This window comes from Siphateles boraxobius, unplaced genomic scaffold (genome assembly GCF_051911475.1).
Source record: "Siphateles boraxobius isolate OS27281-9 unplaced genomic scaffold, OSU_SipBor_1 56, whole genome shotgun sequence".
NCBI classification, from domain to species: domain Eukaryota; kingdom Metazoa; phylum Chordata; class Actinopteri; order Cypriniformes; family Leuciscidae; genus Siphateles; species Siphateles boraxobius.
In genome coordinates, this window is record NW_027509182.1 from 11,202,321 (window position 1) to 11,227,050 (window position 24,730).

The 24,730-nt window shown below is 38.2% G+C and overlaps 1 protein-coding gene across 28 annotated transcripts in view; it reads left to right on the forward strand.

The window, feature by feature from the left end:
* The window catches only part of ank1a (ankyrin 1, erythrocytic a), a 139,427-nt gene that overhangs the window by 65,561 nt on the left and 49,136 nt on the right, over positions 1-24,730 (forward strand). For 13 of the 28 annotated variants that reach the window (XM_077206777.1, XM_077206745.1, XM_077206752.1 and 10 more), the window contains 24 exons: positions 793-891; positions 4,202-4,300; positions 5,727-5,825; positions 6,064-6,162; positions 7,127-7,312; positions 8,444-8,542; positions 8,623-8,721; positions 8,805-8,903; positions 9,763-9,960; positions 10,074-10,172; positions 11,403-11,501; positions 11,877-11,975; positions 13,077-13,274; positions 13,376-13,474; positions 14,295-14,393; positions 14,518-14,715; positions 14,940-15,038; positions 19,939-20,037; positions 20,337-20,435; positions 20,538-20,630; positions 20,715-20,787; positions 20,930-20,950; positions 23,921-24,017; positions 24,262-24,340. In XM_077206777.1, the coding sequence (XP_077062892.1) occupies positions 793-891; positions 4,202-4,300; positions 5,727-5,825; positions 6,064-6,162; positions 7,127-7,312; positions 8,444-8,542; positions 8,623-8,721; positions 8,805-8,903; positions 9,763-9,960; positions 10,074-10,172; positions 11,403-11,501; positions 11,877-11,975; positions 13,077-13,274; positions 13,376-13,474; positions 14,295-14,393; positions 14,518-14,715; positions 14,940-15,038; positions 19,939-20,037; positions 20,337-20,435; positions 20,538-20,630; positions 20,715-20,787; positions 20,930-20,950; positions 23,921-24,017; positions 24,262-24,340 (2,628 nt within the window). Of the gene's footprint in view, positions 1-792; positions 892-4,201; positions 4,301-5,726; positions 5,826-6,016; positions 6,163-7,126; positions 7,313-8,443; positions 8,543-8,622; positions 8,722-8,804; positions 8,904-9,762; positions 9,961-10,073; positions 10,173-11,402; positions 11,502-11,876; positions 11,976-13,076; positions 13,275-13,375; positions 13,475-14,294; positions 14,394-14,517; positions 14,716-14,939; positions 15,039-19,938; positions 20,038-20,336; positions 20,436-20,537; positions 20,631-20,714; positions 20,788-20,929; positions 20,951-23,920; positions 24,018-24,261; positions 24,341-24,730 lie in introns of all 28 variants that reach the window. The other 15 variants (XR_013195671.1, XM_077206749.1, XM_077206750.1 and 12 more) reach the window with 4 other exon arrangements.

Consider the following 24,730-nt stretch of genomic DNA (forward strand, 5'->3'; position numbering starts at 1 on the left):
TAAATATAAGTTTGTCTCCACGCACATATAATGTGTTATTTATTATTTGAGACTTGATGCCAAAAATTCTTAAGATGCTTTTTAAGATGCACTACTGAGAAGAGAAAAACTCATTTAACTTTTTCCAATCTTTTTCCCAATCCTTTTCTCTTTCTATCCGCTGCTCTGATAGAATTCTCTCGAATTCTCTCTTTCTTTTCCAGTTTTATATATAGCTCAGTAGCACTGATCAGTGAATGAAACACAGTTTCTTGGTTATATGTTTAATATTAAAAGACCCCGTGAAATCAAAAAGAGTTTTGTCTATTAGAGACCATCTAAATGCTAGTGTACTTCATAAAGTTGACAAAATAAACTTTTAGCAGATATACAGTACACAATTTTGCACATTTGTCTTTCTCTTCCAGGAAGAAAATACCTAAAATATTGATCATCTTGGAAGGAAATTGTAAATTCATTTCATGGGAGCTTTACACTTTGGTGTGTGTACAGTAAATATGCATTTGTGTATTTAATGTTGAAAAGTGTGTCCTTTGTTTTTTTTCTTAGTTTTTCTGGTGTTACCCCATTTTGTTGTTGTTCCTCTCTTTAAAAAATTATACTACTATTAATCAAATTTAATGTCACGATTGTTATCTTATTAAACACTCGTGAGATTCTACGATTTTACAAGTCTATGAAAAAACTGAATGGCTGGCCTATAAAGCCTTTCGTTTTCATGTTATAATTATGTCAAAAACTCTTATTTTATAAATTCTATCTTCCTGTATTACTTCCTGTATTTTTTCTCAGGATGCTACCACCAGTTTCCTCCGTGCCGCTCGCTCAGGTAATATGGACAAGGCTCTAGACCACATCAAGAATGGCATCGACATCAACACAGCCAATCAGGTAAGACTCCCTCAACTCAGCCAATCATGCCATCTGTGGAGGAACACATGTGTCTGATTGACAGCTATCATTGTAGTCCATTGGGTTTCTGAAGCTTAGAGCAACAACCAGGCTTCAATAAGAGATAAAATGTCGTCTTACAGATAAATACGTGATCTTAAAAATGTGCTCTCAGAGCGTTTGCACGGTTTGTTCCCTGATGAAAAATCCAGCTTAACCAAGCATGAATTCCATGTTGGTCCAGGCTGGTTAATGCTGGATAGAGGTCCAGTCCTGCTGTTCTCAAGCAAAACTAAGCATCCCTTTTCTGGTCTCAGCATGCAGAACATGCCTTGTGCTGGCGACCCGCACACAGTTGCATGTGCTTATATATTGCACAGGGACACCCTTCTCACATGTAGCGCGACATCATTATTTCCGTGAAGTGGCAACAGTTTTTACTCTTTTAAAAATAAAGGCTCCAAAAGGAGGGTTTCCGCAGTGATGCATAAGAGGAATCATTGTTTCACTTTATTTTGATGGTCCCTTTAACACATTCTGTTGCACCTACACGTCTACTAACATTTCAGGGATGGGCAGAGAGCAACTTTGGGATAAGCCAGTGATTCGATATGGAACGGCTTTCCCAGCCGGGTTAACAGGGAATTTCAACAGCAGCGAAACTGTATTCACAGTTGATGGCATCAATGCTAGACATAGGTGATGGAGATCAGGAGAGTATAGATTTAATGGTTCAGGTTTAATGAACATATTCGGTTCATCTGAAGTTGATGTTTGCAGGATTGGTGTATATGGTGCAAGTTTGGACACTCTTCACTCTCAGAAAAAAAGGTACAAAAGCTGTCACTGGGACAGTACGCTTCAAAAGGGTTTGAATATGTACCATTTAGGTACTTATGTACACTTTTGGTACCAATATGTACCTTTGAGGGACTAATATGCACTCTTTAGCTACAAATGTGTACCTTTTGAGAAGGTACCGCCACAGTGACAGCTTTTGTACCTTTTTTTCTAAGAGTTTTGCATACATTATCTTTTTACCTGAATTTTGTGCTGAAACAGTTGTTACACGATATGATGTTGCCAACTGCATACGTATTTGCACTAAACATGGAGTCAGAAGAGGAGATGGTAGGTTTCATTATTGGTGCCATAGCTTTGGATATGGATTCTTCTAGCTAAAGAAATCTACGCCTGTTCCATCATGCAATAGTGATTTCTGGTTCATGAACGAGCTGGTTCTTTTCAATGAATCTGTTCAATCGATTCGCAAATCGCATGATCGAATGATTCGTTGGAGAATTGGACTGATCTGATTGTAGCTGTTCTTGACTCAACAACACACAATGATCCAATTCAAATCCGGTTTGATCAAATCAAATATTTCTGAACTAAATCTACTGAAACAGGGTGAGCTGCCCTGTATTAACATGTAGCCAACTGGGGAGGGATTGTAAATTTTCTGTTTCCATGCCTGAATCCACTTTTTAATTGCACTGCATGTCTATTGTGCACAAATGCTATTGTGTGTATGCCTAGTGGTTGCATTCATGTCCGCTTCTTTTCCCTTTAGCCTGTTTTTACCCTGACATTTCCTGCTGTAGGGTGGGTCTATCAGGAACGCCAGCAGTAATTGAGATGATAATGCCCTTTGATTAATGACCGCATGTGTTGTGAGTGATGACTTCAGCGCTTTTCTCCATTTAGTCCTCCTTATACTGTAGCAAACGTGTGAGCTGGTCCCCAGAGCTCTCTGGAGGGTTTCAGTGACCCGACTACATGCACCGCTGAGCTCTTTGAAAAACTCCTTAAGCTGCAAGACGCTTGAGCTAGGATACATGAAGGCTATACTGGAAAATAATATTTTCTTAGTTAGTATTATTGTTTTGCCCTCCATTAAAATATATCCTTTAAAGCAAGATACACTCACTTGACAAACAAACTTGTTATTTTCAGTTAATATTTCTTAAATTAAATGTATTATTACTACCACATTAAAACTGTAAAGTAAAATAAGTACAATTTTGGGAACCAAAAAAATTGTCAGTGAGGTAAGAAAATCAATGTTATATAGATATACAGTATATTATATGTTCTCTGGCTTAATATATTGTCCAATTTACTAAAAATACAAGAAATATTTTTGGTAATAGGTTGGGTGATTTGTGTTGTGTTTGGAATAGAATAAACTCTACGCAGTTTTATTTTACTATTATTTGTTTATTATTATTGTTTTTAATCAATAATTTGTAGGGATGCACAAATACCACTTTATCCAGAACTATATGGATAAATGTATTTTCATTGCATTTGTAATTTTTTTTAAAATATAGGTTGTTGTTTTTTTTAAATATAGGGGAAACCAGAAGAATATGAATCATATCGGTTGACTTAATTAGTTATCATTGACGGCTTATAAGGTGCATGTGCATGAGACCCAGAGTTTGACATCTCCACCTCTATAAGAACAAGCCTTCGTCCTTCGGATGAGACGTTAAACCGAGGTCCTGACTCTCTGTGGTCATTAAAAATCCCAGGATGTCCTTCGAAAAGAGTAGGGGTGTAACCCTGTCATCCTGGCCAAATTTGCCCATTGGCCCCTGTCCATCATGGCCTCCTAATCATCCCCATATATAAATTCACTGGCTTCATCACTTTGTCTCCTCTCCACCAATAAGCTGGTGTGTGGCGCAAAATGGCTGCCGTGTCATCATCCATGTGGTGTTGCACATTGGTGGTGGTTGAGGAGATTCCCCCCTTTTTGTAAAGCGCTTTGAGTGCTGAGAAAAGCGCTATATAAATGTAATGAATTAATTGAATTAAGTTTTGTGCATCCTAGAAATGTTTTAGAAACCATTTGTTGTATGATATTCTTCAGATGCAGCTTATTTTTTCATCCATCCATTCTTTTTCCTTTTGTTTCTGCGTTCCTGTGCTTGTTTCTTTGAGTCAAGTTGAGATGGGGTGAGTGGTCTCTACACTCAGAGGGGATAATATCAGCAATGTGAGAAAGGTCCAACCTCACATGTCCTGTGAGGCTGAAGGAAGGCTGTGTGAGGTTAGACCTATCCCACATGGCCCGTATTCTTCCCAGCAGAGAGACCACCGGCCTGCCATCCACCTATCATAATCATCATCTTCATCATCATCGGTTGATGTCTTTTGACAGTGCTATATGTGTTTTGTGAGAGTGGGTGTAAACTAGAAACCTCCCACTTCCCCATTTCAGTCTCTTTGGGATGTTGCGGTATGATTTGAGATTGAATAACCTTCAGAGTGAGTTTGCTCTGCTGTCTCTTTCCCTTCACAGAATGGACTCAACGGGCTTCACTTGGCCTCGAAGGAAGGCCATGTTAAAATGGTGCTGGAACTACTGCACCATGGTATTGTACTTGAGACGGCCACGAAGGTAAGAATTACAGCTACAAAAGGCAGCAAAAAGTATCTGGAAATTAACTCTTTCCCCACCATTGACCGAAATGTCCAGCTTTCCGTGTTTTCACTGTTATGCGGTAGGGGGGCGCTATTACGCATCTTCTGAAAGAGTCCAGAATCTCCTGATCAAAAGACATGTGAAGAAGAAGCAGAAACAAGCAATATTATATGTAAGCAGATGCATTTGTAAAATAACGCGATCACCAAAATTGAACAGCATTTAAATCAAAACTGCTTAACGTTACTGAATGAAATGTCGACCCAGAACGAGATATAGGACTGTGAAGCTTTGGGTGTTGATGGACTCAATCTACTCCATCTGTGTTTGGATCATCGTTCTGAATCTGATCCAGACCTAGTCTTACCCACATTCATGTGTTGATAAAAAAAGGAATGCATGAAGCTATAGTAAAACGGGGTTTTGTTTTGTTTATAAGCAGTGGGTCTGTTGTTTCTTTTGATATATTGCATGTTCAGATATTCATCCAAAAAAATATTCTGGGGGCCATGAAACTTTTGTGAAAATGAACAAAAATGCTGGCGATGGCTGGCAACCTTTTTCAAAAAATTCTGGTGGGGAAAGAGTTAAAAAAGTATATAAAAAAATGATATATCATTGCATTAGATGCTAGAGCTTTTGGCAGAATTAACTTCACTTTACTGAATTATTTTGCATTTCATTTTAACAAACAGATTTAGTTATATAATTAAATCTCTTATCTTATACAATGATATCCATACATTTTTAACATTTGTGTGGCGGCCATATTCATGATGCAATTAAAAACTTAACCCAAAATCTTGATTAGACGCTTCACATGTACCTTAAAAACCATTGTAAACGCATATTTATAAAGTACTTATTATTATTATTATTAAAATAATATACATTAAAATAATAATCTTAAGTGCAAACTGATTGTAATTACATTTTGACCCACTTAAGTATGTTTTTAATGTAATTTGATTATTTAGATTGTCTTTGATATATGGTTAAAGTGCACTGCCAAATATGAAGCATTAAACTAAAATATACTTTAATTTCATTTCTATTGAAAATTGTTTGTAATTGAGTACCTTTATAATTTTTTAAAAATGTAATATTAAACAATACTACATTATCGACAATTATTATCAAGTACTTTATGTGCTTTAGTATGTTAAATAAGTGTACTTCTTTAAAGCACCACAAAAGATTATTAAAACAGAATGATTTTAAACTTTTAATTTGACATTATTACAAAGTGTGCTTAAGCATGTTAAGAAACAGTCATGAAAGTGTATTCTCTTTAAGTACACTTAGTGATATTGCAATAATATTATATTACCTACAAGTACAGTTTTTAATGTACTGTATAATGTTGGTCAGTGTGTCATTACATAAGATATTTCTCTTGTAGAAAGGAAATACTGCTCTTCACATAGCAGCATTAGCTGGACAGGAACAGGTGGTCACTGAGCTGGTCAACTATGGAGCAAATGTCAATGCTCAGTCTCAGGTGAGCAAAAAATAAAATAATTTTAAAATGGGTTTGAGGCATTGATATGTTGTATTATCTGCGAGCATTTACTCAACTTGTTGTATAGTTCATTTAAACAGTGGAATCATTTTTAATGTATGTAGTATTGCTGTCCGAACTAAAATCTCTCTGGCTCTATTGTCATCTGTGTATTTGTGTGCTTGTGTTAGTTTGAGTATTGTATCTGCATATGGGTGTTTATGTCTGTCTGCAACAGAAGGGCTTCACTCCTCTCTACATGGCTGCACAAGAGAATCACCTCGAGGTTGTGAAGTTTCTGCTGGATAATGGAGCCAATCAGACCATTCCAACTGAGGTAATGAAAAAGACTTTTAAATAGAGTATTTGTCGTGCAAATCATATTCTTTAAAAGAATATACTTAAGTGTGAACTGAAAATAATTGTACTTCAATTTTAATTCGCACTCAGAATTCAGCGTTTTTATTTTATTACATTTTTATTTTATTTCACTAAGTGGAAAAGTCATCAAAAAAATCTGAGTGCAAATCAGTTAAAGTTTTGAAGTAATTAACAAAATTAATTAACACATCTAAATTAGTTCATGTATAAGACAAGAGAGTAAAAAACCTTGTTTTGTCATGTTAATTGCAATTAAATGAAAATGTATTATAGTTTATATTATATTATATTATATTGCATTAGATTGCTTTTTTCACCCCACTCAAACACATCTTCATATGCAATTTCATAGAAATTGACTGCTATTGTCTTTGAAATATGGTTAAAGTGAACAGCTTTTATAGTAAACTAAAATATATTTCATGTTATTTCTATTGGAACTACTATGTCATGCATTTAAATATACTTGTAATTACACATTTGTAATGATGAAGTTGCAATTTAGTGCGTTTAAAATGTATTTACTTTAAATGTAATATTGAATAACACACTACAGTTCAAATTATTATAGTTTTTTTACATGTGCAATAAGTGTACTTATTAAAAAGATTTCAAAGTGCACTTTTTTAAAGTGTAATTGGGTATTAAGAAACATAGTCATGAATGTTTACTCTTTAAGTACGCTTACAGGTAACTAGCCTTTTATTTCATTATTATTATTGTGTTACATGCAAGTACAGTTTTTTTTAAAATACATTTATAAGATTTGAAGTTCACTGCAAGTGCACATTCAATATAATTAAGTGCACTGATTTTTGGGTGGGATCACACTGTAGTTCACCTTTAACCTGCTATTTTCACTCGGTTATTCAGAGAAATATGGATGTTCCCGTGATGTTGTATGTTTGTCTCTCTGTCAGGATGGCTTTACCCCTCTTGCTGTGGCTCTTCAGCAGGGCCATGAGAATGTGGTGGCCCTGCTCATCAACCACGGTACTAAGGGCAAGGTCCGCCTTCCCGCGCTGCACATCGCTGCCCGAAACGATGACACCCGCACTGCCGCTGTGCTTTTACAGAATGACCCCAATCCTGATGTCTTAAGCAAGGTTTGTGTAAACTGATGAAAAACTCTCTTTTGTAATGTAATGTAATGTAACATCACGTTATCTGATTAAATGAGCCAGGTTTGAAGCCATTCAAAATGTAATGTTTTGGGCATGGTAATAGCAATAAATTAAAAAAATTTGATAGTTAAATTTAAATTAGTTTTATGTATTAAGCACTAGGGCTGTGCGTCTAATCAAAATCCTAATAAAATCATGATGTGAGTACATTCTAAAAAACATGCAGGGTTGTTTTCAACCCATGTTTGGGTCAAATATGGACAAACTTAATTTTTTTAATTAAATTTTAAACCCAACTTATAGATCTGCACGATTAATCGTTAAAAGATTGCGATCTCAGTTCAAACACCCACGCGAATTTTTTCCATAATCGTGCCACTCTACCTACAGTTGGTTTTGTCCATATTTGACCTAAACCTGGGTTGAAACAACCCAGCATTTTTTATATATATTTTCTGAATGTAATACTAGAGATTCTGTTGATTCTCATCATTGTTTAATGTATTGTGTACATTTTTATTACCTGAAGTATCTCCTGAGTATTTGATTTCTTGGATTAAAGACTATTGAAGTTAACATTTTTGAGTCATTCACGTTGGATTACACAGCAAGTGTGACATAGCCATACATTATAGTGATTTTACAACAGTTAAATTATTGTTACCAACATTAACCAGCTGAAGGTTGCACTGCAAGCCTGACTTAATGCTTTAATCTGTGTAAACACACTATTGTTCAAAGGTTTGGGGTCAGTAAGATTAAATTTTTTAAAGAAATTAATAGTTTTATAAAGCAAGAATGAATTAAGTTGATCAAAAATGATAGAGACTTTTGAACTTTCATCAAAGAATCCTGAAAAACTTGTATTACAGTTTCCAAAAAAACATTAAGCAGCAAAACTTTCAACATTTATAATGAGAAATGTTTTACATTTTAATAGTAGTTTTTACTGTATTTCTAATCAAATAAATGCTTCTTTCAAAAACATTCAGAATTCTTACAGAGCCCAAACATTTGAAGTGTAGAATATACAGTTTATTGAAATCTGCACTGATATTGAAGCAATCAGAGGAACAACTGGTTACTAACTCAATTTCCCATGATCCTTTGCAGACAGGCTTCACACCACTCCATATCGCAGCCCACTATGAAAACCTGAATGTTGCCCAGCTGCTTTTAAACCGAGGAGCTGATGTGAACTTCACACCCAAGGTCTGTGTTTTATAAATATTTCTGCACTGATCCTCAAGTCTGTTTACAGCTACAAGTGAACTAGTGTGTTTTTCTTACAGAATGGGATCACACCTCTACATATTGCATCCAGGAGAGGAAATGTTATCATGGTCAGACTTCTGCTGGACCGAGGAGCAAAGATTGATGCTAAGACAAAAGTATGTTAAAAGTAATAATTCTTAACATTAACGACACTATAAGATTTGTATACACGTTTGCTCTTCCTCCCTTGTCATCACAGGATGAGTTGACTCCTCTTCACTGTGCTGCCAGAAATGGCCATGGGAGAATAATCGAGATCCTTCTGGACCAAGGAGCCCCGATACAGGCCAAGACCAAAGTAAGCATCACAAAACCTTTGACATCGAGACCCCTAATTTTGTGATGTAGTCACATGGTGATCTGAAGTAACCAATAAAAAAAGAAATAATCCAACATAACCAATTCGATAGTTTATGAATCTCTTTGATTTGGTTCACCTTGGTCAATTTCATCAGCATAGGTCAAGCTATTGTTCTTGTTTGGCAATTATGCAAGAATTTCTCCCACCAAAAAACTGCCATTTTTAGGTATTATTACATTTTATTTACTGAATTTGCAGCTTTGCATCCAAACAGCGTGTTAGGAGAAAATTGAAAAATTGAAATATCTTATTGAATATTTACACTGAAGATCGAATTTCAAATTACTTTATTATTTTTTTTTACATATATTATTGACACTGCAGTTCCCAATAGTCTGTGTCAGCAGTGCAAATATAATTGATAAAAATTCCATTTATTTGGCTTACGCAGTTTTAACATAAGCACATAAACTTGCATATTTGTCATAAATAAAACAGGTAAGATTTCTGAAAAGTTTATTATTACCTATTTGCAGCAATTTGATTCTATTTAAATAATAATAATAATGTTCATATTGCTTAGAATCTGCATAAATCTGTATATTGTGAAAACAATCACATTTATTCAGTTATAAAGTATAAACATGGTTAAAATATTTCTAGTTGTGGAACTAGAAATATTCATTTAGTTAATTGAAATGAATTGGATTTGTTGATGATAAATATATAAACCTAGTTATTGTGTATTTTAAACACAGAAATCTAACAAAAAAAAAAAAAAAACTGCTTGATTGCCAGAAATTTGAAAGAAAGTGCATTTGGCAGCTCTAAATGTTCCCATATGTTCACTGCACAGAATGGCCTGTCGCCAATACATATGGCAGCCCAGGGCGATCATTTGGACTGTATCAAACAGCTATTACAGTACAATGCAGAGATTGATGACATCACTCTAGACCACCTGACACCACTGCATGTGGCGGCACACTGTGGACATCATCGCGTGGCCAAGGTGCTCCTGGACAAAGGAGCCAAACCAAACACGCGTGCTCTGGTTAGTACACGTTTAAAAGGCACACATGGAACAGTTAATGCACATATTAACGTTATTATGAAACATACAGAAACCGTTCACAAAATTGCACTTATTTGTCCATTTATGCTTAGAATGGCTTCACGCCACTCCATATTGCCTGTAAGAAGAACCACATGCGTGTTATGGACCTGCTATTAAAGCATTCAGCGTCCCTGGAGGCGGTGACAGAGGTGAGCCACAGGATCATTTCACAGTGTAAAATACTGTAAATAACATTTCATTATTTTAAATTAAAATTATTGTAATGTATTCACTGGTTTTAACTGAGTTCTAGAAGTCATTGTATTTGTTTGGTGTGTTGGGGGACTTTTATTATGAATTTGACCTTGTATCTTGATTGTCAAACCAAGAGCAACCCATAGCACAGTTCAGTTAGCTTCTAAATGTGTTTCATTGTGCTGCCAAAAAGCATGTTTTCCCATTGGCATCCATGCAAAAATAGCTGTATATTCTAACAAAATATTTTTTTGTTGTTGCAAGAAGCAGGATCTAGTTGCAGTAAATGTATTTATCTACATAAGCAAATAAAACTAATACATTGGAATACATCAACTCGAGAGCAAAAGGAATACACAAACCAACATAGTATGAGATATAAGAACGAACAAGGAACTAAACGAGACTGAGATTAAGGTTGTGTTCGAAATCGCACCCTATTTGAGGGAACAGCCATTTGTAGTAGTCTCCGAAACCATAGTGGACGTTATTAAGTGCACTTATTCAATCCCATAATGCAGCGCAATAACGAGTGTACAGGCGATGTACGCTCAACAGCTAGAGAATAGCCATAATTCACTGTTAGAGTCGCAGACCGAATGAATTCCCGCGTCTGACCAGAAGATGGCGCCGCAGCTGAATCATACATTTTCCAAACCGCTGGTCCAATGTGGCTACATCGTATATCATACAGTATGTATTCCTGAACACAATGTGACTTATACACCGATGTCGCTTATCTGTGTGTTTTTCTCTCAACAATGCAATTTTGACTCGGAAAGTACGGTAACGATATCACAGCTCAGTAAACAGTAGATGCTGCTAAGAGCTATGGGATTGTCCTATCAGCAATGAATCAGTTTTATCAGGACTTTATTTTTGTAGCTCAATGGTTATTATCATTAGATGAATGGTAGATTTCTCCAGATATTATAGACCTATTGGGAGAAAAGGACATGGCAGATAAATAAGACAGGAAACAAAAAATCCACCAAATTTAAAAACAGATACAGTGATTCAATAAGACTGGGAATGGGTAAAATGTTTCACTTCAAGAGCAATAAACAGGACACATGCATTTTAGGTAGTTTATGTTTTGAATAGAGCAAGGTCCATAAAGAAAGAGGTGTGAGCATTATCACAATTTCAGGCCGTGATTAGTTCTCTGTGTTTCTGTCCAACAGTCAGGCTTGTCCCCGCTGCATGTGTCTTCCTTTATGGGTCATCTGAATATTGTGAAGATACTAATGCAGAAAGGAGCATCACCGCATGCCTCAAACGTGGTAAGCAACAATCAAGAATTGAAATATCAGCAGTTAAAGCAATGCACTGAAGTATGTTAAAATAAGGCCACGTAAACCTTTTTTAAGCAACATTTTCCTCACACAGTTTTATCTCTAGGTCAGGGATCGGCAGCTTCGGTCCTGGAGAGTTTCACTCCAACCCTGATAAAAAACAAAACTTTTTGTTACCAAAACCTGTAGTTTTCTAGTAATCCTGAAGACATTGATCAGCGTGTGTTTGATGAGGGTTTGAGTTAAACTCTGCAGGACAGACGCCCTCAGGACTGAAGTTACCCATCCCTGCTCTTGGTGATTTAAGATGTTTTGACTGCGAGCTGTGCTTTTGCTGTGATCTTTCTGTACTTGTACTTGTAGAAAGTGGAAACGCCTCTGCACATGGCATCTCGAGCTGGTCACTGTGAAGTTGCTGAGTTCCTGTTGCAAAATGCAGCTCCAGTGGACGCCAAAGCAAAGGTGCATTTCATTTTATGTTATTGTGTTATGTTTAGTTGTTGTGACATTTCATTTAATTTTGGTTTAGTTTAGTTTGTATATGTTGGTCTTTTATTCTCTTTAAGCAAAATGAGGAAAAATGTTATTTCATGGAAGCTTGTTTCCGCCACAGAATAAAAAATTAAAAAGGTAATTGCAACTTTTTATCTAACAATAATAACTTTATTTCTCGCAATTTACCATTTGCAAAGACCCGCCCCTTTAGTTACTTTTGCTATGTCGACAAGCAACAATTCGGCGGATTATGATTGGTCGGATTGCCTGTCAATCAAACTCCCTGCGAAGGTTCAATTGCAAGTTTATATCGCAATTATATTATATTATATAAATTATATTTATATTGCGAGAAATAAAGTCAGAATTGTGAGATAAAAAGTTGCAATTATCGTTGATGATCAAACGTTGACCTGATTGGTTACAAGGTAGTTTGTGACGTCAGAAACACCAGCGATTTCAAACTGCTTTTAAGGGAAAAAAACTCAGCAATGGTGTTGGCTTATGAATTTGCACATGATTTGCCTTAAAGCATATTAAAAACACCACACAGACATATAAACAACATTAAAAGCCTGATTTTCACCACATGGAGACTTTAACTAATTAACTACTATTTTTGCCTGAATAAATTCCTAATTACTGCTTATTAATAGTTAGTAAGGTTGTTATTAAGTTTAGGGATGGGTATAAGGGATGTAGAATAAGAGCATGCAGAATAAAGTATTAATATGTGCTTTATAAGTACTAATAAACAGCCAATATCCTAGTAATATGCATGCAAATAAGCAACTAGTTAATAGTGAGAATTGGACCCTAAACTAAAGTGTTGTCAAATATAGTCAAATAAAACCTGTATGTATAATAATATATAATATTATTTAAAAAATTATAATATGTAAACCTGTGTTTATAATAAAAATCAATTTTTAACGTTTATAATATAATTACAATTTGAGAAGAACTAATAAATTTACAAAATAAACAAAGTTTAGTTTTTTTTTTTTTAGTTTTTTGTGAATTCTGTTATTTAAAAAAAAATCTCTTATGGATCTTCACCTCCATCAGGATGACCAGACGCCGCTACACTGTGCAGCCCGTATGGGCCACAACGAGATGGTGAAGCTTCTGCTGGAGCACAAAGCAAACCCCGACTCCAACACAACAGCAGGACACACTCCACTGCACATCGCCTCCCGTGAGGGACACACACAAACTGCCAGCATCCTCCTGGACGTCAACGCCCAGCTAACCAAAATGACCAAGGTACAGTGCTCTACCCAAGACCTAAGTCACATGCATATTGAATTAAAATAGATTTGGTTTTGTATTGAAGCTCTCTCTGCTGTTTGGTTGGTGTCATGCAGAAAGGCTTCACTCCTCTTCATGTGGCGGCCAAATACGGGAAGCTGGACGTGGCTGTGCTGCTTTTAGAGAGAGGAGCCAATCCAAATGCTGCAGGCAAAGTATGATCCACCTTAATGCATGAATGCATTTATACACATTTATAATTCATTCAATAGCTATTTATATAGATAGAATGGTTACACTTTATTTTAAGGTGTCATTGTTACAATTTTATTATACATCTAAAGGTCCCATATTGTCAAAACTGAAATTTCCTGGCTTTTTTTTCATGATAACAGAGGTCTAGGGGCGTTGAAACTACCATATATGTTTCAAAACAGTCGATCCACAGACAAATGCACACAGCCTGCATACAGTAGCTGTGCCTTTTCACAAGCTGTTGTGACTAAAATCTTGAACCATATTGATATAAATTTACTAAGAGAAAGAAATTATATTCCATTCTTTATCAACATCATGAAGGGTTTCCTAGACTGGGGTTCATGGTGGAACTGCAGGCGGTTCATGAGTTTAATGAAAAGCTATTAAGCAATTAAGTCTTAAAAATTAAATCTTTTATTATTTATTTTTACTTACATGTCATGTGACCATTAACCGACATCAGATTCATTTTATAACTGACCTAACTTATTAACTTCAAGTAAAGATATTAGGTCAAAGAGGTTCAGCTGCGAAAAAAGTTGGGAAATCCCTACATTGAAGTGGCCTTTTATTTCATTAATATGATATTATCTGCAAGTAGTTTTTTTTAAAATATACTTTTACATTTTGAAGTACACTACAAGTGCACAATCAACACAATTAAGCACACTTATTTTTTTTCAGTGGTAGTACTACTAGTGTTCTATCATTCATATCTATTGCATTTTCTTTGTGTATTATTGATGGTAGTGACGTAAGATGTCTTCTCCTCTACAGGTTGGACTCACGCCGTTGCATGTGGCCGTCCATCATAACAATCTAGATGTGGTCAATCTTTTACTCGGCAAAGGGGGATCGCCACACAGTGCCGCTCGAGTATGACACTATTATTGCCCTGCTTGACTGTCATTACACTGCAAAAACTCACAGTCTTAATCATTATTTTCAACTAGTTTATTTTAGCCACAAAGTGCGTTAACTTGCTAATTTTTCTCCTCAGAATGGCTATACTCCGCTCCATATTGCTTCGAAGCAGAACCAGGTGGAGGTAGCGAGTAGTTTACTGCAGCATGGAGCTTCTGCCAACGCTGAGTCACTGCAAGGGGTCACACCTTTACACCTCGCATCCCAAGAGGGGCAACCAGACATGGTGTTGCTGCTTATCTCAAAGCAGGCCAATGTAAATCTGGGCAATAAGGTAAACGTATCATACTTACATTTGTGCACCCTTTTTTAAAGCAAGGATCCTACCACACACACACAGATATTATCTAGATATAAACTCGCAATTGCGAAGTTGGCGGAAACATGCTTCCATATGTTAGTGATGCAGTGTTCGAAGGATGGAGTAAAAATAAATTAATAAAACATTTATCCCACTTCTGTGTCAGATTATGATACACTTCTGTTGTCTGTCCTCAGAGCGGTCTGACCCCTCTTCACCTTGTGGCCCAGGAGGGGCATGTTGGGATTGCTGATATACTAGTGAAACATGAGGCGTCCGTCTACGCTGCCACACGGGTAAAAACTTGCATCTTTTACAATGCAATATGTTGTTTTTCTACAGAGTGCACATAATGATTCACATTATTATTGATAATAAGCAATGACTACGTTTACATGTGCACCAATAATGTGATTATTTCCAGTAATCAGTAAACATGACCCAAACAATTTTCATCATTCTGATTATGCGCTAAAAATTGTGGTTATTTATACTGCCATTCTTCACATACACCAATGCACAGCACAGATGATGAGCTCTATAGTAGGTGTGTTACTGGACTTTGTACGCGCCTAAAATGTCTTTTCATTTAGATATTTTCACTGCATTATACTAGGGATGGCCCGATACCATTTTTTTTCAAACCGATACGAGTACGAGTATTTACATTTGTGTACTTGCCGATATCGAGTACCGATACCGATATTTCTACCGCAAAAGTAACTATAGGCTCCCAGAAAAGAAGACAGAAGACTATTTTAGAACACAGGTTAGAAGACTGTTTTTATTTTCTTCTCTGCTTGTTTTAACAAGTCTAAAAATAAATAATAATGAGTAAAATAATAAATGTATTAACACACAAACTACTGTTAATTTAACATAAAAGCAAGCAGTTACTGCGTGCATGGTCTGACATGACTGAATGCGCCCAAAGTGCGCTCCCTTAATAGTCTAATTCCTAAAAAGCTGACAGTTCATCGCGATCTCACACATCTCTGTTATTATCAATGAAGCTGACTGCACAATGAATCTTTCATAATATCCACACTTTGTTTGTTATAATTAGAGGATTTGCCAGCATACAGAATTCAGCACTGAACAAAAAAGTTTTGAGCAGTGAGGGGAGTCTATCTTAAATGCTTCTGATTAGCCATTGCGTTCAAGAAATCAACACACATGTCTGTGATTGGCTAAATCGCTCAACGCTGCAAACATGTTATGAATAGAAACTCTGGCCTGTAAATCGTTTCTATTTTGTTTTAGTTGTTCTTCTTGCTTTTCTGCAACAGATGAATGAAAATCTATTAGTTTTAATATGTTGTATTCATAGTTATGTCTAGTTTGCGGGAGTCCCGCGGATCGTTTTATTCTCCCGGAACCCGCACACACAGAGTGAGTGCATTACCGCCCGCGCCCGCGCTCGCGCTCGGCCATCAGATCTAGTGCCGCGCCGCACTCTTTTGCGTTGGGAGTGCACGTCCCTATGCCTCAGTTCACCTCGACAAAGCACTCGCGGCGGCCAGTTTCGTTTCGCAAAATGTACGTGGTATCGGGGCTTGGTATCGGCAAATTTTTATGAGTACGAGTACGAGTATATGAGGACAGTATCGACCCGATGCCAGTATCGGTATCGGGCCATCCCTACATTATACTCGTAGCGCAATGTCATCAACATGAACTTAGTTCCCTTACAGTCTGTCACTTCGACGCCACGTCGGTGACCGACGAATAGGAATCTCGCTAGAGAGGCCAATCTACTTTGAGTGTAACTAAACGAGCCAATGCACATTGGCATGCAATAATTGCATCAGCTGCGCTGCATAGCGGCACGCGCATATATTGAGCAGCAGGTGCATCGCATCTTCAGCTTTTTGCTTCAGAGCCGAGCGGTTCATTTGTCCTGTCTCTAATCTGCAAGCAGTGTTATCTAAAAGAGCCAGTTCTCAAGGAAGATGCTTTTTCTTCATTGATGTTGGTGTTACGGTGCTATACAGCGGTGATTGAGTCCTCTCGCGTGTGTGTATATGCACCTTCAATGAGTGCTAAAAAGCTGTTCTTATAGCTGGTGACGGTGCGGTTTTTCAGAGCACTAAAAAGCTGTTATTACAGCTGGTAAGAGCTGCGCCTTCAACAAAGAGTGAGTGCACACTGTCTACAGGCGGCACATTCCCTGTCAGTGTTGCCGTGATCTTTTCCCCTGTGTGCTTCACCACCGAGAGAGAGCGAGTCTCCTAAAAGAGCTTACATGGGTGTGAGTTGAGTCTTTCTAAAGATGACACTCCACCCGTGTGTTTCTGGATGTGGTCGTTTCCTGTCCTCACTGACGGCCACAATCACTGTCTCGCATGCCTGGGAAACATATGAGACTGTGTTCAAGGGTGGTTCATGTTTTTGCATGGAAACATGACCACGTCGCCATGCCGGTCGACTCTTCTTTCTCCGGAAAGCTTGAGTCCCTTCTGTTTTTGACCAGCCGCTGTTTGTGTGCAAAAGCACAGCTGCAGGTCTGCTCGACACTCTGGGAGACCGTGGAGATCAGCGAGTGCTTCCGCTGGGCAATAGAGATGCACGGTTGGCGGTTATAGCCGCGGCCTCCGTGGATAAACCGCGGATCGGGCGGATGACGTGACGGAAAAAAATATTTTAATTAAATTCGGGGCGGGTGGTGGGCGGTTTCTAGTCTCGAGGCTGTCATCAGCAGTGCCTTGTATCAGCGGATGCCGGGCGGGAAAACTGGTCAAAAACGTTGGTGCGGATGGATGGCGGACGGATGATGAGTTTTGTGATGTGGTTGCGGATGAAATAATAGCCCATCCGCGCATCTCTACTGGGCAAAACTTGGACGGGTCTCTCACTCTTCAGCGTGTTGTGTGCCGTCGAGCTGCATGGTCTGCAGTGCCTTCGCGAATATGCCTTTCACTCAATGAGCCTACTTGCACAGACCTTGTACAAAGTCAGGGAGGACGAGGAGCAGGTCCTGCTGGTGGCTCCCTATTTGCCCACACGGTCCTGGTTCCCAGGACTCATGCTCCTCGTGACAGCCCCTCCATGGCCCATTCAAGAAGTAAGGACCTTCTTTCTCAGAGACGAGGCACCCTATGGCACCCGCATCCAGACCTTTGGAAACTCCATGTCTGGTCCCTGGATGGGGCGCGATGGTTCTAGGTGACTTACCCCCAGAGGTACTTAACACCATCACTTCCGCACGGGCACTGTCTACAAGACATTCGTACACCTTGAAGTGTAACCTGTTCGTCGAGTTGTGTTCGTCTCACCGAGAGGACCCCGAAGGTGTTCAATAGGGTCCGTGCTTTCCTTCTTGCAGCAAGTGTTGGAGTGAGGGCTGTCTCCCTCCACCCTCAAAGTGCATGCTGCCGCTATTTCCGCATGTCACGACCACAGAGTTGGCAAATCAGAAGGGAAGCACGACCTGGTCGTCAGGTTTCTTAGGGGGGGTGAGACGGTTAAATCCTCCTTGACCCCCCTCTCTACCCTCTGGGGACCTTGCTCTGGTGCTCCGAGCACTTCAGAATCCTCTCTTCGAGCTTTTGCAGTCAGCAGACTTAAAGATTCTGTCTATGAAGACTTTGTCGCTGGCTGCTTTGGCCTCCATCAAGAGGGTAGGGAACCTGCAGGCATTTTCTATCAACAAATCGTGCCTATAGTTGGGGCCGGGTGATACTGAGACCCCGGCCTTGCTGTGTGCCCAAGGTTAGCAAGCGAAAGGGGTCTGCCCTCGGAGGAGGCAGACCCAGCCCTGGCTTTCCCTGTCCCCTCCGCGCTATGCGACGGTACGTAGACAGAACTCAAAGCTTCAGGACCTCAGACCAGCTCTTTGTCTGTTACGGAGGCCAGCAGAAGTGTCCAAGCAGAGGATGGCCCACTGGATAGTGGATGCCATCACCTTGGCTTACGAAGCACAAGGCGTGCCTTGCCCCTCAGGTTGCGAGCTCACTCAACAAGAAGTGTTGCATCCTCCTGGGCGCTGGCACGTGGCTCCTCGCTAACAGATATTTGTAGAGCTGCGGGCTGGGCAAAACCTAACACGTTCGGTAGGTTCTATAGGCTAGGTGTAGAGCCGGGTTCCTCCTGTGTTCTCACCTAAAACGAGTAGAAGCACAGAGAGGCCCGTCTCTTTTCGGCTTGCTACGCCTCAGTTGCGCTCACGTCTCCACAGTCTAAAACCTGTTGAGTCCTCCGTCACCCTTCGGCAGCCGGACGTTGCAGAGCGTCTGGCGCCAGGCTCCCTCACTGAATCCTTGAGTACCGGATACCGGATCTAGGCTGGGTGCCATATGTGTGACCCTGCGGGGATCCCATATGTTGCTCCTTTCACGGTCGTTCCTAAAAGGTAGCCCGTGTCTTTCCCTTGGGAGAACCCATCTCTTAAAGAGATTGGTTTCACCCCAGTAATTACATATGCAAACTACCCCACGGGTTTAGTCCATATCTCATCTCCACATAACTCCTTCGGGAGTTATGTTGCTTCTGCAGATGTCTTCTTTCCCAGTGTTATCCAATAGTCTCATTGAGTCGGAACAGCAGTGATGGACTTCTCTGTGTAAGCCCTGTCCCATCAGGTAAGAGGGAGTAGGAGGTTTACACAGGGCGCTGGAGGGGGTCAGCAGCTGTGGCCCTTTGGTAGGGATTCCTGTTCGGCGGTCACATCCCGTCGCCACATCTGCTGTGCCATATTGGGGCAGCCTGGTCACCGGTTCGGCTCCTCATTGAAAACCTGAAGATGCAATTTAATTATTACATGCCAATGTGCATTGGCTCATATAGTTACACTCAAAGTAGATCGGCCTCTCTAGCGAGATTCCTATTCGTCGGTCACCGACTTGGCGTCTCTGTTCCCTCCTTCAGGGAACGAAGGTTACATACGTAACCGAGATGTTTCTTTGCCACCTCAAAATTGTGATGTCTTCTTTACCGCTATGTTTATGAATCCGCGCATGACAACGTCATCAGTGTGTGGTCAGAGTGAAATAGATTTGATAGTGTTTTCATGTCTGCTTATTGCGATTAAAATCAGCATACACCACTATATTTTACTCTGATTATGGTTACTACAATTATGAGCTTAATCACATCAATATTGTGTTTACATGAGGTAAAGTTTTGCCTAAATCTCAATATAAGGGTGCATGTAAATGTAGTCAATGATTATGATCCTTATTGTTGATTTCTCTTCAGATGGGTTACACTCCCCTTCATGTGGCTTGTCATTACGGCAATATCAAGATGGTTAAGTTCCTCTTACAGCAACAGGCCAACGTAAACAGCAAGACCAGGGTAAGTGAAATATTGCTTTTGCTTTGTTGAGTTGTCTCACTTTTCAAATGTTCAACTTTGTCTCAGATGTTCTCCCTTGGATTCCTAATCCTAGAACAGGAATACGAATCAGTATGTTGACATTTGACATCTGTGCATATCTGAAACTAGAGACAAATTTTTCTCAGAAGATAAATCTGAGAAATAAGAGTGTTAATTTTCACTTGACTTAATCTGGTCACTCTCTAGCAGAAACAAGTGACATGTTAAAGAGATTTTTTGTGTGATTCTTCTTTCTGTCTTCCTCGTGGGACTGTTAGATGGGGTATATGCCGCTCCATCAGGCTGCTCAACAGGGCCATACGGACATTGTGACGCTTCTCCTGAAACACGGCGCACAACCAAATGAAATTACATCTGTAAGAGCCCAGACACTTTTAAATAATTACCATCATTTATTTTTTAAATATGCTGGACGTTGACTGATGAAATGAACACAATAATATTTCCATCTGCTATAGAATGGTACATCAGCTCTTGCCATTGCAAAGCGACTTGGATACATCTCAGTCATTGACGTGCTCAAACTGGTCACCGAAGAGACAGTCACTATGGTAAGTTACACTTACCATAAAATTCATCTGATACTATGACTGCTATGAAATAAACTTTTGTCGTAATAAACATTTCCCTTTAAGACCACCACAGAAAAACATCGCATGAGTTTCCCGGAGACAGTTGATGAGATCTTGGATGTGTCTGAAGATGAAGGTAAATACAGCTCTCGATTTAATTTCATGGTCTGTTTTAGAGTTGAATGTTTTTTAATTTGAAATACAAGACTTTGAACATTTTAAAAAATGAGTGGGCATTTAAAGAGCATCCTGAAGTAGACTCCTCTTGGTTTTTCTAGGAATTGCACAGCTAACGTTAGGTATGAATTTCCCTCTTTTTTCTTCGTACAGTGACTTCATTTCAAGCGCGCACACACACACACACACACACACACAAACACATTGTCATTCTCTGGTGCACTTTGACAATTATGATGGACGTGTCATCAGCATGTGTGCATTTAAGTTAATAACCCTTCCAAAATGCTTAACTATTCCTGAAACCCCTCCCACTAACCTGCTACTTCTCTTTTTAATTTTTTTTCTGGAGTAGCACAGATTTGTGTGATGGAAAGTTCAGTGGGCCAGGAACAAAAAGTGATGCATGGTCAATATTAGAACACTGCACTTCAAAAAAGAGGTTTTGTCTTATTCTCCAGAAACATTATTTAAATATAGAGTTACTTGAGAATCAAAATAACAAGTCGTAGTCGTAAAATAGGTATAACAGTCAATTTGTTAATTTCTTCAGAATTATGATTTACAAAATCAGTCATGTATAAAGTGTAACCAATTTTTTTTAAGAGCTTGTTGTAGAATCAATAATTAAGTCATATAAAATCAGGCCTTATAATGTGGACAGCACTGTATTTCAGCTCCTGGTGAAGTTACAGATATTAAAGGTGTGTTTACATAATGTCCTGAAAATGTTTCATATGTATCCGGGCTCTCACATTGATTTATTTCACATGGCGGCCTGGTGCAAATCTAATGCATACATTTAAGTTTCATCATTTAATATATATATATATATATATATATATATATATATATATTAAGTATATAGAGTACTAATATATATGCCATATTTATTATAGGTGTTTATATGTTATACACACACACATACAGTCTATGAAAGAACCGAAGCCTGCTTGACCTTATTGCTTTTGAAAGGCAGGTTTGTTGATTATGTGAAAAAAAATCATAGTCATTTTCTGCTCTACCAATTATAGTGTGTTTGTTTGCAAGTTCCCAAGAGAATGGCTAATAAAATGACCTTAATAGACACAATTAAGATTGTCTTTTTTTTTAAACAAGCACAGTTTACCAATGACATTGGCATTTAGCTGTGTGATATCACTGAAGGCACTGGGTTTTGAAGGTCATCTGTGCCTATGCTTTGTAGTTAATTTAATATTATAAACACACACACACACACACACAAATGTTTCTCATTAATTTGCTTTATGTTTTGTTGCTGTATGTCCATCACAAATCTTTCCCTTTTCTTCATTCTCAAAGTTTCTCAAAAAAGTAATTAGTTAATACTTACTAATTACTTTTTCAACATTGAAATGAAACACATTTGAACAGTAATCATGTTACATGATTACATTTCGAAAACCTATAACAATATTTGTTATAGGAGTTTGTAAACAACTGTCGTTGCTTATGGATCTCTTCCCATTATCTGCCGTGTGAACTGATGAAATGTAGTCGCTCCCACGATTAAATGTCCAATAGTTTGCAGAGTGAGTGAGCTAGTTCACAGGCTTGTCAACCAATTGAAAGGAACCAAAATAACTTTGAACAAAACCATATTCATTGTTGGAGGTCACGTTTAGGCTTGAAATTATTCATTGTTTCTGAAAACTGTAAATGCAAAGCAAGTAAAGACACAAAATTAATTGTGATGGGATTACTGAAACTGGTTACATTTATTAGAGTGAATGGTAATCTGATAACAGTAATGCATTACTTTCCCTTTCAAAAAAATATTGTGGAAGTACCATGGTACAATTTATAAGATAATACTTTGGTATAACAAATGAGTGAATACCATGGTGTTTACATAGTACTCAGGTTCTTAAAGGGATAGTTCACCCTAAAATGAAAATTATGTCATGATTTACTCACCCTGTTGTTGTTCTAATGCTGTATGCATACTTTTTCGGACCACAAAAGGCAATTTTTTTTTAAAATGTCCTGCTCGTACTCGTCCATATAATGGCAAATAATAGTGACCAGCATCAAGCTTTTTAAAAAAGATGCAAAAGTATCACAGATTAATCCCAAGTGACACGTTCTGTATATTCCAAGTGTTCTGGTGGTGTACGATAGGGTTTGGTGAAAAACAAACCGAAATCGAATGTATTATTCAACAAAAATCGTGACCTTGTCCGTTGGTCTTCGTGTAACTGTAGTAGTGCAGCCGTTCACTCCGTCTCGCACAAAAGCACACAAGTCGTGAGAAATCAAGATTAATAAATACGCAAAATGAAATACAATGCCTAGAAATCCCAGTTTCTTCACTGAGTCAAATATCTCCAGACCAGAACTGGCTTCGTCTGATGACAGTCAGAATGACAGACAGATGTGAACGCGATAATTTCTTGTTATGACGAACACGACGGATAAATTCACCTCAGAAAAGAAGGTACATGTATTGTATTTCATGTTGCGTTTTTGTTACTCTTGATTTCTCACAACTTGTGGGTGAGTGTGAGTTGAACTACGGTGTGTTTAATCGCGTCTCATGAGCGCACACAGAAGACAAACGGGCAAGGTCAAGAATTTCGTCAAATAATACATAATATTTAGTTTCTCACCAAACCCTATCGTAAACCCCCAGAACACTAGAAATATTCTAAACATGTCACATGAGATCACTCTGTGATACCTTTGAATCTTTAAAAAAAAAAAAAACTTGATGTTGGTCATTATAAGGACTAGCATGAACGGGACATTTTTTTAAAAATACTCCTTTTGTGGTCCATAAAAGAAAGAAGGGCATTTGACATTAGAACAACAACAGGGTGAGTAAATGATGACTTAATTTTCATTTTAGGGTGAACTATCCCTTTAAAATTATCCTTGGTAGTACCATGGTGCTTCTTTGTTACGGTCATAACATTTTTCACTCACTCAATAGCTCTCACTCCATTTATATCCTCTCCATATTGTTCAATCAGTTGTCATTCGGCTTTCACTTCCTCTTGATGGCACATTTAAAACCCTTTCACTAAGTCTTGTATTTTTCTCTTTTCTCTTGTCATCCCTGCTTGCGGCAGGCGAGGAGCTGCTGGGGAACGAGGGTGCCAGGTATTTGAGGATGGAGGACTTAAAGGACCATGATGAGGATTTCCTTTCCCCCAAGAAAGTTCTAGAGTACGAGGGAGAGTTGCAGTGATGATGTTGAAGATGAATCAGATAAATCAGGAAGTAGAGGACAGCTTAATGTTGGTGGAAGAATTACGTAGGATATTTTGAACCAGATGTAGTATTGTTTGAATATAGAAAAGATTAGAGCCCAAACAGAGGAAAGGCCACCGAGATGAGTTAGGATGGGACCGAAGAACTGTCATTTTCTGATTCCTTTGTGTCAGACTTATTTTTAACTTGTGTTCCTTAGGATTCATTCCCCTGCTCTTCCAAGGATCCCATTCGTGTCTCCCGAAACAGTCATGCTCAAAGAACATGAAATTGAGCAGGTAAATATGTGCACTGGTATCATCATAGGTCTCACATTATAACTGGTGTTTTTAGACTACTACTATGTACTTACATTTTAAGATTTAAAAGTTTGGGTTTAGATTTTCTTAATATACATATCTATATATAAATTAATACTTTTATTCAGCAAGCATGCATTACATTGTGCACAAGTGACAGTTGAGGCTTTACAATTGTTATAAAAAATGTATTTCAAATAAATGCTAAAAAAATTCTATTTATCAGAAAATCCTTTTAAAAAATATCACGGTTTACACAAAAATATGAAGCAGCAGTTTTCAACTGTTTTAAAACATTGATAACAATCTAAATAGTTTTTTGAGCAGCAAATCATCATATTAGAATGATTTCTGAAAGAGTAGTGGTGA